Source organism: Chiroxiphia lanceolata, chromosome 8 (assembly GCF_009829145.1).
Source record: "Chiroxiphia lanceolata isolate bChiLan1 chromosome 8, bChiLan1.pri, whole genome shotgun sequence".
Lineage (NCBI taxonomy): Eukaryota > Metazoa > Chordata > Aves > Passeriformes > Pipridae > Chiroxiphia > Chiroxiphia lanceolata.
In genome coordinates, this window is record NC_045644.1 from 33,124,111 (window position 1) to 33,143,100 (window position 18,990).

General features: G+C 40.2%; 1 protein-coding gene across 2 annotated transcripts in view; it reads right to left on the reverse strand.

Annotated features, from left to right (window-relative positions):
* CTNNA3 (catenin alpha 3) overlaps positions 1–18,990 on the reverse strand; it is a 431,146-nt gene that overhangs the window by 406,377 nt on the left and 5,779 nt on the right. For both annotated transcript variants that reach the window (XM_032694679.1, XM_032694676.1), the window contains 3 exons: positions 18,799–18,905; positions 13,723–13,915; positions 5,328–5,494 (listed from right to left, as the gene is read on the reverse strand). In XM_032694679.1, coding sequence (XP_032550570.1) covers positions 5,328–5,494; positions 13,723–13,915; positions 18,799–18,905 — 467 coding nt within the window. Of the gene's footprint in view, positions 1–5,327; positions 5,495–13,722; positions 13,916–18,798; positions 18,906–18,990 lie in introns of those variants that run through there.

Genomic DNA, 18,990 nt, shown 5'->3' on the forward strand with positions numbered 1-18,990 from the left:
AGACACTGTTTGTTCTGCATGCATTTCCTCATTTCTGCCTCCCAAAGCAAGAACAAGTTACAAAATAAATTTCTCTAGATCAGAATGATCTGTGCATGCTTGAGATACAAATAATTGTTGATCAGACAAGCCATTCTACTGACTTCATTGCCATACTACCAATAAATAATGTGCCAAGATGATTTCCTGAGATTATTTTCCCAACCTAGAATTTGCCTTCCAATATTAGCACTCTATAGAAGGAAATTTCAGAACATCACTTCCACATTATTCTCTTATAAGCACCGCACTTCAGTGGTAACTGTTGCTGCAGAAGCAAAACACAGTAATAAACACTCAAGGAAATAATTTAGCAATGTCCTTTCCTTGATTGCTTCCAAGAGTCGACTGCAGTGGGGTCCTAGTCACTGACTGGAGCACGCAGGCATTGCACAGTCCAAGTAATTATTTCAAATAGGCCTCTGCTTGTCCAATATCCCACCTTCCAACTCTCCCAAATAATTTTCAAACTTCATCACCAGACACAATATGGATTTCTCACACTCAGTCATGCTCCTGATGACTTCAAGTCTTCCATGTTAACTTGTGTCACAATCACCTTTGTGTCATAGGTGCCTATAACTTATTTCATCTGGAATTTATCATCTCGCAACTTGACAATGATTTATTTTTATGAGTTACAAAGCAGCAGCTAAGAGGCTCCTATAGCAAGCACAGAAGTGGATCCAGGTTCCTGTTACACTCAAAAGGACACTCTGAAAAGCCTAACTCTTAAAAGTAATTCTTCGGAAGCTGCTTTTCCTCTGTTATTACTCCACGTTTCAGAGAGCCACAGAATTTGCAAAGTGCAATGATAAATGCTGCAGCCCTGATTAAAAACAACTGCATCCCATGTACCATAGACCAAACGTCCGATTAGTAGCAAGAATCCATTTCTGTTGATTAATGAGAAAATAAATAGGAGTATAAACCAAGGAGAAGCCAGATCTTCTCCAGAAAGACTCCTGTCACCTTCTTAACACTCCTTATGTTCAGAGATTTCTCTCGCCATGGTATTGGGAAGGCAGGAAGAAGGTAGAATTTATCTGGTTACTGCCATAAAAGACAATAATAAGGTTTCTGTAAATACATTAGCAAAAAAAAGGAAGGGTAAAGAGAATCTCCACCCTCTGTTGGATGCAGAGGAAAACAGTGACAAAGCACAAGGAAAGTCTGAGGTACTTAACACTTTCCTTCCAGTCTTTAAAAGAAAGACCAGTTGTTTTCCAGACAACCCAGGTCCCTGAACTGGAAGACTGGGATGGGGAGCAGAATGAAGTCCCCACAATCCAAGGGGAAGTGTTTAGCAACCTGCTCCACCACTCAGACACACCCAAGTCTACGGGCCAAGCTGATCTGCTGGAGGTTGGAAGGCCCTACAGAGGGATCTGGACAGGCTGGAACAATTAAGCACAGTCATGGGAGTTGAACCAAATCCCTACATCTGAAGTCTCTGTAGGCCTGAGATGACTTACCTCTTTTCTTCTATGTAATCATACTGTGTTCTGCTCAAAAAATGTTTAATGCTGATGAATACTCTGCAGAAAAGGGAGGAACAGACAGCACTGCGCTCACAGGGTCAAAGTTCACAAGTTGCTTCTTACCTGTAATCATTCTCTTTTTTTTTATTTCCTGGCAAGAGTTTTAAATAACTCTAAGCAAGCATTTATAAAGATCCACACTGCCTGAGGCTTTAATGAAAATATGAAGACTTACACAGTAAATCTACAAGCATGACAAGAAGAGGAAAGAGGCAGATAAACATGTTGGCTCAGCATGATCTGAAACCAATTAGAGAAAGACAGACTGCCAATGCTCTCTGAATTAAATTCTCAAAACTTGTTATCTTCTTGTGTGCTCTCCTGATCAATAAATTCAAGCAATTCCATTAGTCTGTTAATTCACTTAATTAAACAATATCGAGCATTACTAACCATAAAGAATGAGCTGTAATACAGCTCTGAATCCAAGGGCATGAGATAGCCCTTTGTCTGACTACATTTTTCACAATGCAGTTGTTTTATTAGAGATTTCAAACTCGAAAATAGGTATGGAAACTCTTCCCTGGTTAAAAAAAAAAAAAATAAGTTGTTTAAAGAAGTAAAACCTTTCTTATTGGTGTGATGTATTTTTATTTCCTCAGTGTACTCTAAAACTATCTTGCTGTTTGCACTGCACTCTCATGCTCTTAAAAGGCTGTAAATTGCACAAATGGCCAAAAGTGGACTGTGCCAGAATGTGATCAGTCAGAGAGAGTTTGTACTGGCATCTAAGATGCAGCATTTACACACACATTTATTCACACTTTGCTTGGTGAAGATTCCATAGAATTCATAAAACAACCAAAATTCTCTCTGCTTTTTTAGTGAAACTGCCTACAAAGGCTCAGTTCTTGTTAACAAATGTATGTTTATGAACATGCGGAATGAAATTCCCTCCAGGATTACCAAATCTTTTCAAACTGACTGACCTGTTATTTCCACTTTTACAATGTCACATTTCAGTATTTTGTGACAAAAATATTCAGCATTTTCAGCATCATATTCTGTTTCATATAAAGACTTTATTACACAGGTGTCAAAACCCACCCAAAGTCCAAGTCAAATGTACAGAAAACAATCCTCTTAGAGGCTACATAAACTGGCAGGAGGTACCTGACATTCGATACATAAGCAGATAATAAACAGACTATTAAATAAATAAAAGACATTAGATAGATAAATAGATAATGCCCCTCAAAATACTTTTATACTGAGTAAGATCTAATTAATACTTTACAGGGTTCTTTGATGATGCTGAACCACTTTCTTCCATTTTATACATGCAAGCAAAAAGTTCCTTGGTTAGAACTTTTATGTCTTTTATTCTACTATTATTTCATTTATTTACTTTAATCATTTAAAATTAACTTTAGCTCAGTCCTTTATGATGTCATTTTACTCTATGAAAATTATAGAGCTCAGAGATATAGAAATAAAAGGCAATGAAATTTCTCATCTCTTAAATGATAACAGCCATAACACTCACATCTGAAGAAGAGGATAATGTGATTAGAAGTATTAAAATTTTAGAACAAATGCAAAGAAAAATAGCTAATGACTTTTAAAGAGAGTTGATTTTCAAGGCATGTGAACGTGCAAAAATCAAGAGTATTAGAGCTGATACAGCAAAGACAAGGTCTCCTTTCACACTGCAGTCACTGTGTGAATACAATGTCTTTGTTGGAGCAAGTCCACATTGAAGACAATTTGAATTCCTAAGGGAGTTTTAAAGTATAATGATTTAAGTTAAGGCTTTAGAAAAGAGCCAAGTTGAAATTCATTAAAATATTTAATTGCGTTCAAATGTGGCTGAGTGAGCCACGACCAAAGTCATTAGAAACGGAAGGATGTTCAATAGCATACGTTGAAATTCTCTTCTAAGGCGATTTCCTAATTAGATGTCAACATAAAAAGACACCATTACAGCCAACACCACTGTTGGCAAGTTCAACAGCCAGGGCAGAGACTAAATAAACATGGAAAACACAACAGCTCCAAGAACTAGGGTGAGTCTTTTTTACACAGGCATTATGGAGAGTGTTACACCACACTAATTTATTCTAAGAGGTCATTGACAAATTCAGTTCTCACTCCTATTAGGAGAACTGAATTAAAGTATGGGAGAAGATGACAATTTAACTGCACTCTTTGCAGTGCTGGACTTTCTCCTGAATGATACTTTGCATTCTTTCATAATTTTCAGTTACTGTTGTTTTCATTTTCAAATGGGAAGCCTGATGTTAATTATACAGCTGTTTGGAAACACTGGAACTCTAGCAAAGAAAACTACCTAATTTTAGTTCTCTCATGTAAAACATACTGAGAAGATCTTAGAAGGGTGCATCTAGGATTATGAAAATATGTATGGAAAATGTGATAGGCTACCAATGAAAAATATCATAATTAGGAAAATTTACCACAAGAGTACAAGAGACACTGGCCACCTCTCTTACAGCTGTCAAATTTAATACATATACAACATATAAGCTGCTGCAAGGCAGTGTTTATTTACCCTGTACTGTATCTCTAACAATTGTCAGCAGTGGATCTTTCAAACACAGTATTGAAATCCACACAATGTTGGTTTATCAGGAAATACTTTTCCTACTCTGATTTGGAGCCAAATTTTCATTCTCTTGCCCTCACTAAACTGAACTTGTTCAACATGGTCCCCTTTAAGTCAGTGGGTCCTCTTGTGGCATGAGGCAATATTAGAGATGGTACTGATTATTCACCTCTGCCCTGAAATATTAGGAAGTCAACAGAAATCTGTACTTTTATCAGTTTTTCAGACATTACTGAAGGTGTTGGGGGTAAAAAAAAAGGAAAACGAAAACAGGACAATTTCTTGCTCTTCCCAGCAAAGACACACACCAGGTGGAATGGAATAAGCATCCAGAGAAGAAACTCACCTCTGTGTTCAGATGCATGATGCTGGCAAGATGAAAATCAGTGTTCAAAAAAGGAAGGAAGCCTGCTCACATGGGACACGACCACTGGTAAGTTTTATATGGAACAGAAGACAGAAGACATCCCTTCTGTATAAAGGGAGCCAGGTGGACAAAATATGACCCAAAACATCACTGTTGTGATATGTAGTTGTGAAACACATTATTCCTTTGAGCGAAAAATAAAATGACTTTTAGTGAATATTTTCTACTGCACAAATTTTAAAGCTTTGCCAACATTAGGACTTTCTAGTCTTCTGTCTGCAGTATACAAATACATATCTGGAGCTGGGGAGTTGTCAGACGAGCTTCTCACCCGTCACCTCTCTCCTTTCAGCGATCTCTGGCACAAAGTGACAGAGTCTCTGTCACAGAGACAGACCCTTACATACTCAGTTCTTTCCCTCTGTAAATATCCATATAAAATTCCCACCTTTAAGATTCTCTACAAATAATTCTCTAGCTCTGCCACAAACATCAAGAAGGTTTTGTGCATCGAAAGCTATACAATTCAAGTAAGGAAATAGGAAATAAGAAATAAAACAAAGAAATAAAACAAAGTTAAAATACAACTGTATGGATAACTACAGTTGGGGATACGTATCCATATAGTATGGATACTTCTTTTTTTTTTGGTCCATTCCACAAATCTCATCCGGAATCTACATATGCCCCACGTGCCAAAGTGTTACGTGCATGAGACCCGCAATTCTCACGCACAAAAGGAATTTTCAGTGCAGGAAGAACCATCAGCAGACCTGTGGCTAAAGGGAGCCTGAGTTAGCCAGCCTTTACTCACCACAGTCAAATGCTGCAGTAAATATGCCACATCAACCATGTCGGCCAGAACGAGCAGCCTTGTGACAGCCGCGAGCAGGGAGCGCGCTGCCGGGACAACGGCCTGCCTGCGGGGCAGGGAGCAGGGATCGCTGGTGAACGCCTCTGCTGACACCTTCAGGGCTTGACCTGCAAAATGAACACATACACATAGGCTGCATTGCAACACTCAGGGGGAAAGAAATCGTTAAAGCTCCATCAGGTACCTGGCAAGTCACCTGGCATCTCCTTGTTGCCCCAATGCCTTGAAATGAAGGCCAATTATTACAGATCATGCAGGATGTTCCACATTTTGAATGGTGTTTCCTTTCTGTTCTACTGAATCATTTAATTCTGAAATAATTCCCTCGGCCTTCACACTACTACTCTTAACCTACACAACAAAGCCAGGGACAATATGTTAAACTTCTCTAGTCACTGCTTGTTATATTACTGTGTACTTTGGTGTCCTTGCTATTAAATAATTCCTGGTCACAGAATGAATCAAATATTGTTCTCCTCATTACAAATATAAGTCAATGGAATGAAAACTTCATAGACTCAAACATCTGACTGACATGAAATACGTGAAATCTATGCCATGCAGCTACTGACTGTGCCAGTGGACAGCAATATACTGCTCCCCAACGTGAAGTTTTAACTAAATTTAATTAAATTTAACAATAACAACAGTGACAAACACCCAAGTTTAATAAATACATTCACACCTTGTTCAGTCATGCATCAGCCTCAACTATCATTAGCCAGTATGCATTAGCCAATAACCCACTATTACTAATGACTCAGAATAACCAGCCGGGGTGTCTCTATGCACGGTAAAAGTGGTCCAAACAAAGCTGACCAGGAAAGCAGAGCTACAGATTGGAAAGGAACTGCCTAATTAGGAAGGAGTGAAAGTGCTCAGTTGTGAGAAGCCCAGACAGGAGTGAATGGTGAGCCTGTGAGTTAGCAATTGAATGGATCAGGAAAGAAGTGAGATATAGCTCAGCTGAGGACAGGAAACAGTGCTATTGCCAGGAATATTTAATAAAAGTTGGGAACAAAAAACAAAATTCTGACAGCACAGCAGCTCCTCAGAAACCTCTAATGTAATGTTTTCCCCCTCCCACAAACATGAGGCTGAACTGCATATTCACAGGCCACACATGTGATTATTTGCCCAGGTCTCTGCTATTGTGCCTTCCAGAAGACAATGGCTGTATGGATTTGCATGTCTCTCAAGCACCTGAGACACTTCAAAACTGCAAATAGTCCCAAAATCTGAAAATAGTACCCTTTCAACATGTATACCCTTAGCCACAAAGATGATTCAGGGACCAGAGCACCTGTCATACAAGGGAAGGCTGAGAGAGCTGGGACTGTTGAGGCCAGAGAAAACTCAGGGGGATCTCACCAGTCTGCACAAACACCGGAAGGAAGGTGAAAAGAAGATGGAGCCAGACTGTTCTTAGTGGTGCTCAGTGACAGGACAAGAGGCAACGAGCACAAACTGACACACAGGAGACATTCCATCTAAACATCAGAAAATGATTTGTCACTGTGAGAGTGACTCAGCAGGGGCACAGGCTGACCAGGAAGGTTGTGGAGTCTCCATCCTGGGAGATATTCAAAACCTGACTGGGCATGGTCCTGGGCAGGCTGCTGCCCCTGCCTGAGCCAAGGCACTGGACCACCTGACCTCCAGAGCTCCCTTCCACCCTCAACCATCCTGTGGTTCTGTGAGCAAAGACAAAATCAGAAGGGTCTGAATATGACCAGCCCCTTAGAAATGAGTTGGACATAAACTGGGATGGCCAGATGAACAAGTATGAAATCACAACCCTAAAACAGAGCTATGAGATGCAGGCTAGGCAGATAGGAGCTAGAAGTGCAAACAGCAGAAAATGACAGCTCCAACAACAACATGACAAGAACTTTCTTAAAACATAGTAAACTGCATGACAGTCTGATGCAATTTCATCTATTTTTATGGTAATTCTCATCAAATGAATATTATTCCATAGTTACATTTGTCACAAACAATGAAACACAAAAATGCCCTTTAGTGGCACAAATAGGGAATTGGAAAGGTGGCAGTATTCATAATATTTCAACTATTTTAGACAATCAAATGAAAAGCAATTCGAAGAATCAAAGACAGGCTATACCATAACTACACAATTATTGGCAGGCAGGTATTTCCAAGAATCTTTTCAGCACACACACATAGATGACTCCCAAAGTAAATGGTGTTCTACCATTAGCTAATCAGCTATTGACAGCTACTGCTGTGTCAAATGACTGCCACTTACACACATGCTCCCAAAAATCTCTATTTAGGCACAAGGAATGGTAAAATCATGGTTCAGCCACAGGTAGAAAACAGTTGGAGGATTCATGCACTTTATCCACGTCCTGGGCTACACAAAATTTCTAGTATCAGCCTTTCCTTCTCTCTCTTCTCCAAATATGCCTCTTCGGTTTTTTGGTGTTCTGCCTTCTTTAAAGAGAGTGAACTGCTAATGATTAATGACTCCAACACTCGACCACCTGCAGTGACTGCCCAGGTGCTTGTAAGAGACTGGACACTTGTTGCTAAAGGCTCAATCAGCCCGGTGCTTTGCTAACAATTTGCAGAGTGGCCACCCAGGCCAGGAGCTGAAGCTGCACAGCCAACACCTCAGGCTACAAACTGGGTGTTAAACAAGATAAGGAAAGCAGCAAACTTGGACTTGATCATCTCAGAGGTCTTTTCCAACCCCGTAGATTCCATGAAACTCTGCGAGGTGGGGTAGTGCTTCTTTTTCCTTACACAGATGACTCAGCTGAGATAACTCCCCAGAACACTCACACCTGGCCTGAAGGGAGTCATCTCTTATTGATAAGCCATAATCAACCAAAATGGACTCAGCTGCACTGAAATATGAGACAGCTGCAACATCTTAGAAGGGTCAAAGACTCCTGAAGTATCCCTGACTCACAGTATTATATTATCCAGTGTAAAACTCCCCAGCCCATGGGAGATACTGGAGGTGCTCCCATCTGAACCTGAGCGCATGTAACTGAGTTTTCGGGCTTCCTTGCCCACCCGGGGCTTCCACACCACCGGGATGGATCTGGACTGTGAGCAACACTTTGAGCAAAGAACATGGAAATTGCACCAACAAAGTTTCACCGCTGGATCCAACGGGTGTCTTGCAGGTCCTTCCAGTCACTTGGGTGTTTGTTCCCAGCCCTGTGCCCACTCCTGTCCCAGTTTCTCCTTATCAGTTGGTTTAACCCAGTTTTATCGGTATTGTTATCAGCATTCTTCTTGGTGAAGAGTTACCGTTTCACTTACAGCCATATTTGGTGTCCCTCTTCAAACAGGGGCATTGAATCTGAGGGAGGAGACTTCTGTCTGAGGTCTCCACCCCCTCCAAATTATCTCCAACCAAGACAATCCAGCACCAAAAACGTCCAGAAACTTCCACGGAAATTCCTTTCAAAACAAGTCAACCATAATCCTGTTGGCAGTCAGCTGACAGCTTGTGCTGGGCTGGCAGCCGATGGCAGGCATTGTGTCCGTACTGAGACTGCAGCCACATGCTCTTGGTTTAGGCAAGATCAACAGGATTATGCTTTCTTATTTCTTTGCATAGATTGTCTTTTTCGTGCTAAATCTAACCATCACATTACTCTCTCTTCTATTTGTATTTACAACTGGCTTTCTCATTTTTTTTGTTATTATTTTTAGCTGCAGCAGTGTGAAACCCACATGGAATGCAGCGAATTTTATGCCATTCTTGTGTCCTCCCACAAGGAGGTATTGTTGCCAAGAAAGTCCAATCACCCACTCCTGTGAACTGCACCATTAGAGGCTGGTGGATTGACAGTTCCAGAGAAACACAGTTGTCAAAAGGAGCTCATTTACTAAGGGAGGAAGGGACATACCAGAGTCAGTAAAAAGAGAGTATTTCAAACGTCCCAGTCTCAAACTTGAGAGAAAAACAAAATACAAACAAACAAGAAAAAACCCACAATGGTTTATAATACAAAATCATAGAATGGTTTGGGTTGGAAGGGACCTTAAAAAGACATCTAGTTCCAACTCTCCTGACATGGACAGGGACACCTTCCATTAGAACAGGTTGCTCCAAGCCCCATCCAACCCAGCCTTGAACACTTCCAGGGATGGGGCAGCCACAGCTTCTCTGGACAGCCTGTGCCAGGGCCTCACCATCTACATCAACCTCTTTCAGTTTAAAGCTTTTCCCCCTTGTCAAAAGTCCCTTTCCAGCTCTCTTGTAGGCCCCCTTTAGGTACTGAAAGGCTGCAATAAGGTCTCACCAGAGCCTTCTCTTCTCCAAGCTGAACAACCTCAGTTCTCTCAGTCTGTCTTAACAGGAGGTGTTCCATCCCTCTGATCATCTTTGTGACCTTCCCTGGACTGGCTCCAATAGGTCCATGTCCTTCTTATGCTGGAGGCCCCAGAGCTGAATACAGTATTCCAGGTGGGGTCTCACCACCTGGTTAACAGAACAGTTAATAGAGCAATTACTAACTGTGATAACTCAGATTCCCACAATAGCTTTCTGTAGATGTTACAGGACATTTCTCTCCTGCCACAGAGTCTTACCTCACTCAGACATCACTGTATTCTGTTGCATTGCAATTATTTCACTGCTGCATACCAGGAAGTTCCACTTCCACATCTCATACAGTTCTTCCTAATGTGTAATCAGAGCCACCACAGCCCCCCATCATGCCTTACATCCACCTCTTCATTCCCCCTTTCCCACTCAGGGACACCTGATCCAGTGATGGTGATGTCAGAAGCTTTTCTACAAGGCATCTGTTCTTGGTTTGATGAAAAGCATGTACAGTACAGGTTATTTTAAGCCATTTGAATATCTAAGTTCTGTCTCTAACAGAATTAAAGTCCCTTAGATGCAGAACACACACATGTACCTCTCAATGTGGGATGAGAAAGTTAAGTTTACTTTTAAGATGAGGGGAGGCACAAATAAGAATATAGTATAATACAAAAGATCACTTTACCCTTCCTTTAGTAAATGTCCTTAAACTCCCCATTTCTTGTCAGTGAATGGTAGTTTCTTCCATGCCATAAAAGTCTTGCCTCCCCTGTTTAATGTCAAAAGACATTAAATATGGACAATCAAAATATCAAAGTATTTTTTATAATTTCCTTTCAAAGAGCTGAAGGCTCAAAGTGTAACTCCAGCCAGTAACTTGCTTTCAGTTCACTGCTATGTGTGATGAAAGGCTTATCTAGGAACACACTTGAGCATGGTAATAGCCAAGCAAGAAACACTGACATTGCAAGAGAGAGAAACAACACAGACAACAACTGTTTTGTTTCTGACTATATATAGTCAGTAAGCAATGGCATTTCAGCTATGCCCACGCAACTGTTTGAAAACTATAAACCATCACACCTTCACTCAAATGCAAAAAATCATTATCCTAAGTATAATGCTAGACTTTAATTCAGATTTCTGAGACAACATTTCACCACACAAACTACAGAACCGTTTTGTCTTAAAACTGATTAAATCTCAGAATCAGGACATTCATTAGAAGCTGATGTTTAGTGTCAGAAGCATTCATGGTTGAACAATGCTTCTTACCCCCTTTGCATTGGGGTCACTTATTTCACAGTACATTGAATCAGAAGGGAAACTTTTGAAATTCTGTACACATATGAAATCTGTCAGTGAGAATTTTTAAATATACTTATTTTGGGGGTTATTACACTATTTTAGAATAAAAATGTGAGCATGAGTACCCTTTAACAAAGCTTCACCAAATCCATTCAACAGGCAAACGTGGCAGCAGTTCCTCAGTTACCCGGCTGGGGATTTCTGGGTGATGACAGTCCCCCACCCACACACCTTCCTGCTGACCCACTGAGCTGAGTTCCAGAAGAAGGGGAATCAAGATGGGGATAGAGATAGGCCTGAAAAGTAGTTTCTTGACAGGAAACAAAGAAAAATGCAGAGGACCTCTGTATTAAAAGATCAGCTCAAAGACTGTGGTAAAACTTTGCAGATGTCAAGGAAGCAGACATGAGATTTCTTCAGGTTACATTCATCTGCCATTCATTAGAGCAACACCTTCTTTCAGAGGTCACTAACAGAATTCAACTAAATTTGAGTTACCAAAATCTCATCTACTGAGTGTCAACACCAAACTGTAATCAGCGAAGCCATACCCACGTCCAGATTTCTGAAGACCATGAATCACTCGTGCATCAGATGAATTAAATACGACAAATCTTATCACTGCTGTTCATTTTAATCCTACTAATTTGCTCCTTTATTCTCCAAAATTATGTACAGGATTATCAGAAGCATCTTGAAAATAGTCCCTTAAAAGGAACTTCTACTAAAGAGCTCCAAAAGTAACAAAGCAGCATTTTCACACTGGTGACTGACATTCCAAAGTAAGGCTTCGATTCTCATGTTGCATCCTCAACTCACCAAGTTCAGTGAGTCACACAAGCTAAAACTCATGAGGAGGGGAGAGAGGATTTATTCTTTCCAGATGTCAGTGTGCGACTCTGGGTCACATGGGAGTGACATCATCTACAGCAACGTTTCAGGATGCCATTACACAGTAAATACGAGCTGGAACCACAGGCAAAAACTCCTAATTTATTTAAAATTGTATTAATAAAGATACATCTGCCAGTCACTACAGAAAAGTATGCCCCTAGAAAATTAAATATGATATGGTATGACATGAATGGCAGGTGACTGCACACAACCACATGCACGCAATAGTTGACGACCCACATCCTTTCAAAGATCTTGAAGTAAATAACAGGAGACATTTAACAGCAGCAGAATGTGGCTTGAATAACAGGCAGTGAAGTTGCATATGATGTGGCACACCACAACTTAAAAATAACACACGGTTTCAAAGGCTACAGGTATCTGCAAAATTAATGAACTGCTATTTTTTTTTTTTTTTACAGTTGTTCAACAATTTCTTAAAATTGACTTGTGCGGTTTGGCAAATCCTTAGAGAGATGGGTTGTGAACACTCAATTTGTCATTGCATAATGACAGGTGATAACACGGATTTAACATTCTTTTAAAATGCATGAGGTGTATATAATCTACTTTATGTATTATTTATTTTTGTATTTATCTCTGGCCTTGGCTGAGAATCAATAAGTAATATAAAAATATTTCACATTTTCAATTTATCCATGTATAAAAATCAATAAAAAGCTATATATTGTATTCTTGCCTTGTGTTATCGGCCTGTAATGGATGGGCTAACATTTTAAGAGTACTCCAAAGTGACTGATTTTTCAAGAGCCTCAGCTGATCAGTGTGACAGATAACAGTGACACGTGCTGGTCATAATGCTTTTAATCACAAAGGACCTTAAGGTATCTCAGACACCACATGCATATATCAAACTCTAAACCACAGCCATCTCTGGAGCCAGGAATCACTACCCTGCACAACAGCACAGACTCAGAAACCAGCCCAGCTGCACGGAGAGGAAGACTAAATGAAATAAATTTTAAAAATAAATCGATTAAATCACATCTTCAGTAAGAGCAGGGTGATACAATTAAAACATGAATGAACTTGAACTTGTGATTTCTGCAGGAACACATTTAGGATGTTGATTATCTGACTTATTTGAGCCTGGCCTTCATATTCTCCCAAATATTTTGAGCATTCATGGGGAAAGTAAAAATCAATAAAGCAACAAAGAGCCTGAAGGAAAATTCTCAGCAGATCACAAAACCTAGTCCTGTTCCATGAATCTCATTGGAAATAGGGAGATAAGCCACGACAAAATGGAATATGGCAAAACTCACCAAAGAGGAGCTGCTCTATCATGAAGGGATGACTTACAGTAGGCTACAGAATCCATCTTCCTCCTACTGAGGTCCCAAAACATACCTCCCAACAGGACTATTACCCTTTCCCAAAGGAAATCCTTACTACTGCACAAAAGAGGGAAGATTTTCAGGTTTAGATTTCTCACTAAAAGGCCTTAATCCCACATTTGGGTGAACAGTCTCTTTGCAAGAAGAACATTAAAGCAAACATTAACTTCAATCTGTGCTTAACAGCCACTAAAATTGCCAAGGGGCATCCTGTATTCATTGAAAAAAAAAATTCCAACAACATAATTTCCACTGACTTATGTCTTTTTCCACAATGGGGCCCAGCTTGCACACTTTACCTCCTTATAAGTGGTATCTGAGAATACACAATTAGACAACACAAAGTTCAGACATTTGCACATCAAAACACATTTCTCCTGGATATCCTACCTTCGCTTTGACACCAGTGTTACATGGTTAAACTAATTCCTTGTGGGGCCTACACTGTTTGTCACATACTTACTCTCTTTCCTGACATCAGCAAGAGCTGCATGAAGTTCCTCTTTAAACACAGCTGCTTCTTTGGCAATTTTTTCTCCCTTGTCCAACAGATTCCAAGCGGCTTCTTCCACAGAAGCCAGCAAGACACGAGCTCTTTTAGAACGGCCCTTTTTCTTACTAGAAGGATTCTGTGGACAGTTCACTAGTGTTGTAACCTGCAATTAAAGGAAACAAAAAAAACAATAATGGTGTAAGTTCTACAATAAGTGAATTTATATTGTTCTCAAATTAAAAAAAAGATATAGTTGAGAATAAGCAAATAGATTCCCACTGCTTTAGAGACAGGCAAGTTCAGCACACATGCTGAGAATGGACAAAACTACTGAATAAAATCTGACAGAGAATTTTACTCAATATGCCTCTTTTTTGTGTTCTTTCTGTATGATCAAAGCAAAGTCATTAGAAATCTTATCTATGAAATCTCTCATCTCATCTAATAGAAATCTCTGATGCCGACTCCTGACACTGCTTATTTTAAAATTTGCTCATAATAATAAAAACAAATTACTAGTGCTATCCAAGGAGGGTTCAGCAAGGAATCATTAAGGTTGGAAAAGACCTCCAAAATCAGTGTCCAACCATAAAGCTAACATTGCCAAGTCCACCACCAAACCATGTTCCTAAGCACCACATTCACATGTTTTTTGAATACTTCAAGGGATGGTGACCCCACCACTTCCCTTGGCAGCCTGTTCCAATTCTCGACACTCCTGTCAAGGGCAGAATTTTTCTTAATATCCAATCTAAACCTCCCTTGGTGCAACTTGAGGTCATTTTCTCTTCTTCAATCACTTGTTACCTGGGAGAAGAGCCCAACCCCCACCTGGCCACAACCTCTTTTCATGGAATTGAGAGCAATAAGGTCCCCCCAAGCCTTCTTTTCTCCAGGCTAAACACCCTCAGCTGCTCCTCCTCAGACTTGTGCTCCAGACCCTTCCCCATATCCATTGCCCTTCTCTGGACACTCTCCAGCACCTCAATGTCTTTCTTGTCATGAGGGGCCTAAAACTGAACACAGTATTCGAGGTGTGGCCTCACCAGTGCACAATCACTGCCCTGGTCCTGTGGCCACACTATTTCTGATCCAGGCCAGGATCCCACTGGCTTTCTGGCTACCTGGGCACATGCTGGCTTATGTTCAGCTGCTGTCCAACAGCACTCCCAGGTCCTCTTCCCCCTAAAGTGCTGAATCTTCCATATTTCCAGCTTAAGACTCCTAAGGTATCTCAGAAACAAATACTCAAAATGAGTACAGACACCTTTCCAAACACCTTCTCTTCTCACAAGGGAGTACCACAGTGGCCAGAACTCAGCACCTCTGAAGTCTTTGGTATGCTCTCAACATTAAAACTGTACATCAGTTTGCCCAGAATGTAGTTATACTGCAGCTTTGTCCAAATTATATTTTTTAACAACGCATTTCAACATCCATAAAGAACTTATTTTCATAGAGCATCCCACTCAACATTCCTCATCATCTGAGCACAGCCTCCACACTCCAACAGAATGTTTCTGAACGACTATGCTCTAAAGGCATTGCTTGAGCTGTCACACTACGGAAAGACTCCAGAAGGATTTTTTCTTTTTCAAGTGTTAGATATTTTAAAGCACACTTTATTTTCATTAAGTTCACTGATGGTTTTTAACCCTCTGTTCTGTTCTCTGTGCTGAAGCATGGACAGTATAATACTAAGTACAGATCTAACCCTGGAGCTCCATGAATGCATTTTATACGTATGTAATTGCTTCATTTTATTAATGGCATTTCAACCACCAGCAACATTGGATAGGCAAAGCAAGAGAACTGACTCTGAATTTCTCAGGCCAGCAGGCAAACTCAGCTAAGTGCTGCAGTGGAGTAGTAGTTTGAGCTGGTCTGTGAAGGAGGGCTCCACATACAGAGGTACAAAATGAGAAGTGTGCTGTCTGTGCTTCAGCTCACCTTTAGATCTTGTCCGTGAATTCATGCACTCGAGTGCTTTTCATGAATCAGTACTTTTAAAAGTCACTGACAAACATCCTCTGGGAACATTTCAACAAACACATCTTTGAAAGATAAAAGCCCTGCCCTCTATATCATTCATGTGAAATCTGGGGAGAAAAAGGACCATCCACTTGACATAGACTGCTTTGGCAGGTCCCAAGGGAGACAGCAACATAAATAACTCTGGCTCAGATTGTTAGAGAGGGCTCATGCATTTTTCTGACTGTGGCTCAAAGGAAGAAAATGAAATTATTTACTGCACATAAATCAGCCGGCTGGTAAGAGAATGCACTGGGAATAAGAATCGTTCTACCTTTTATTTTTACAAACCCTCTAACATCAGTTCTAGAGCATTTAATGCAGTTTCAATGATCATATTTTTAAGAATGAGTTAAAGAGATTATAGGCTGATACTTCCAACAAGAAAGGCATCAAACACCATCAAAAATTGCAAGCTGCCCCAAAAATCTATCATGTAAAAGATACTTTTTATGTGTCTTAGGTATTTAATCACATTCCCCAGAAAATAATATATTCTATTTCTCAGATTTTTACTGTAGTCTTTTTTATGTAAAATGTCATTCTATGCACTGTTCATTCATATGTTGAGGAGGAAAGGAAATAAAACAAATGGAAAAGCATGGAAAAAATAATCATTCCTGCAGGTGAAAACTCTTGACTACGAGACCCTTCATCTTCAGCATCACCATCAGGAAATATCAGAGGCAGCTTCTGATTTGATAGACAGTTCTTTGTTCATGGAGATTACAGAAAACAGAAAAACTACTCTGCATTCTCTAACACAGAATCCCAATGAGGAATGCAAAAACTTTATGCAGATCCCGTACAGAAAGAATTGAACCACACAGTAGCTCACATAGTGTACCATTGTCAACACAGCTTGCACTGTAGTGGTAGAATACACAGTCAAAATGATATCATTACAAGAAAAAGGGAAAACATATCCCCATTTATCCTGCTCATGCATGACTACATTTCCCAGTCATTAACACCTTGTTGTCACACACAGCAAGTCCCCCAGCACATCTCTGGTAGGAGCAAAAGCTGTGCTAGAGGCACAAGGGGGTTTTAAGTTGTTTTCAAGCCCATGTGCCATCACAGTTACAAAGCTGAATCTTGTTGCTGTTGCCTGTTATTGCCATTACTTATTAGGCTGAAGGGGTGGAGGGGTTTTGTCATAGTTATCCCAAATACTGAGTTCCTAAGGAACTGCGCAGAGGTTCTGTCAAGGCTGTAGTTAGTTCCAGGCAGCCCTTAGAGACAACCTTTTAATACTGCAGTAGTTCAAGAAACAATGTCTTGGTACCCTGAGTATAAAATATTTGGTTCACCTTTACCTTAATATAAAAGTGTTTTTAAGCATCAATCATAAACCATCATTTTTTCTATAAATTTAATTCGGTGTAACTGCAATCCCTAGTCATCTGAAAATGAACTCAAGTGATCTCATGACAATGGCAGAACCCCTGCCCACTGTTTCCAATCTGAAGTACTGCCCATACAAACACATCCTGGTTCATCCCTTCCAGCACACAGAAAGAAAACTCCTCATACCTAGAATAAAAACCAACAGCGTGCGTTCTCTGGGTGAGCAAACTTCTATGGCGTGGCTGACAGGGGAGAATAGAAGCCTCTCAACTCCCTATCCTTCATCAGTGATCCAAGGGACTCCAAAGGGCATGGATAGAGAAGCTGCCACGTCCAAGGGGGTTTTATACAAAATAATGTGTCCTAATGGTTCACAGTTTCAAAGTGATCACCACTGCCAACTGCAGATTGCAGGGGTAAAAGTCAATCTAACAAAGTAATTTGCAAAGTTACTTCCACAACTACATCCTAGTTACTTCCTAGGCTGGTTTTGGCTTGATTTTCTCCAAGATTGATGCTGTTAACCTAAAGATTGCTCCAACATTTAGCATAACTGGCTAGGGCAGACTTCAGGGAACCTCAAACACTTCCACTGCTTCTTTCCTGCTACAGCATTGCAAGACAAATTTATTTATAAATAAATTACAACATAAATCTCAAAGTTAAAATGTATTCCAGCAGCAGTTGCTAAGCGAATCTAGCAAGAACGTAATTTTTATCTGTGACTGGTCTGATTCTCTTTCTAATCACAGACCAGTTTTCATTTATTACCCTTCTAGCATCTCAATCACCTTCATTGAGCAATAGTTTTAACCTGGTTTTGCATTTTCAGCACTTTTTTTGTCTCCTTCCACTCAAAATTCAAGTTTTCTTTCCAGAGTTCTGTTCTGAAACAAAGCATTAAGGTTGAAAGGGGGAAAAGACAGCCCAAATCATATTCTCCTAGAACCAAAGCACTTCCATTTTTAACAGACTCAAGCTTTTCTAAGATTGAGAAGAGCATAGAAAAGGACAGAGGTAAGAGATGGCTTCCTTGGGCTGTGTGTGACTAATTACATGCAGGTAACCCAAAATCTTTGTTATACACACAAGGGAGAGAAAATTCAAAATAGTTGAAGTTTCAAAACAGATTTCCTTTCTGTTCTTCATCCTGTAACATATTGCTACAGAGGTCTCTTAACACTTTCTTAGTTATACATGTAATTTGCAAAATGAGGTCAGGTCTTTGAGTAGGTCCTCTCCATGGCATTAAAGACCCTAAAATGCCCCAGAATGCAATTCTTCTCAAAATTCAGATAAAGAAACTCACCTACAGATTTTCAAGGCTCTTTTCTACTCTATCCACTACTTCCAATATGAAACTCTTCCTGCACTGGAAATCCATTTGCTGTGTAGTCTACATTGAAACATCTACTAGATAATACTGTACAAGAGACCAGCTAGAACATGTAACATTTACTATGATATATTGTGTGGCAAAAATGGAAGTGATTGAACAATTGACTAAATCTGGAAGAAGGCAGATCAGATCCCCCTGGACAGGTTCTGAGCCAGAATAAACTACAAGTGCAGAAGAGCTGTGTGTGTGCCTTTCATAATAATGTCCTTAGTCAAAGTTCTTCAGCCTTCTTCCCTTCCCCCCTATTTTCTGCAATCCTAAAATACCTGAATTATCAAGGGTTCCAGTAATTTCTCCACTGTAAACGTCTGGATCTGCAGATCCCGAGGATCAATTTTCAGCTTAATGTTTGGCACTTTGGTTGACATTTCACCTAGGTACAAAACAACAAAAAAAAGTGCAGTAAGTAATTATTAGCCATGACTGCAAGTCTCATTGCCCTCTGTCAGAGCAGAGAG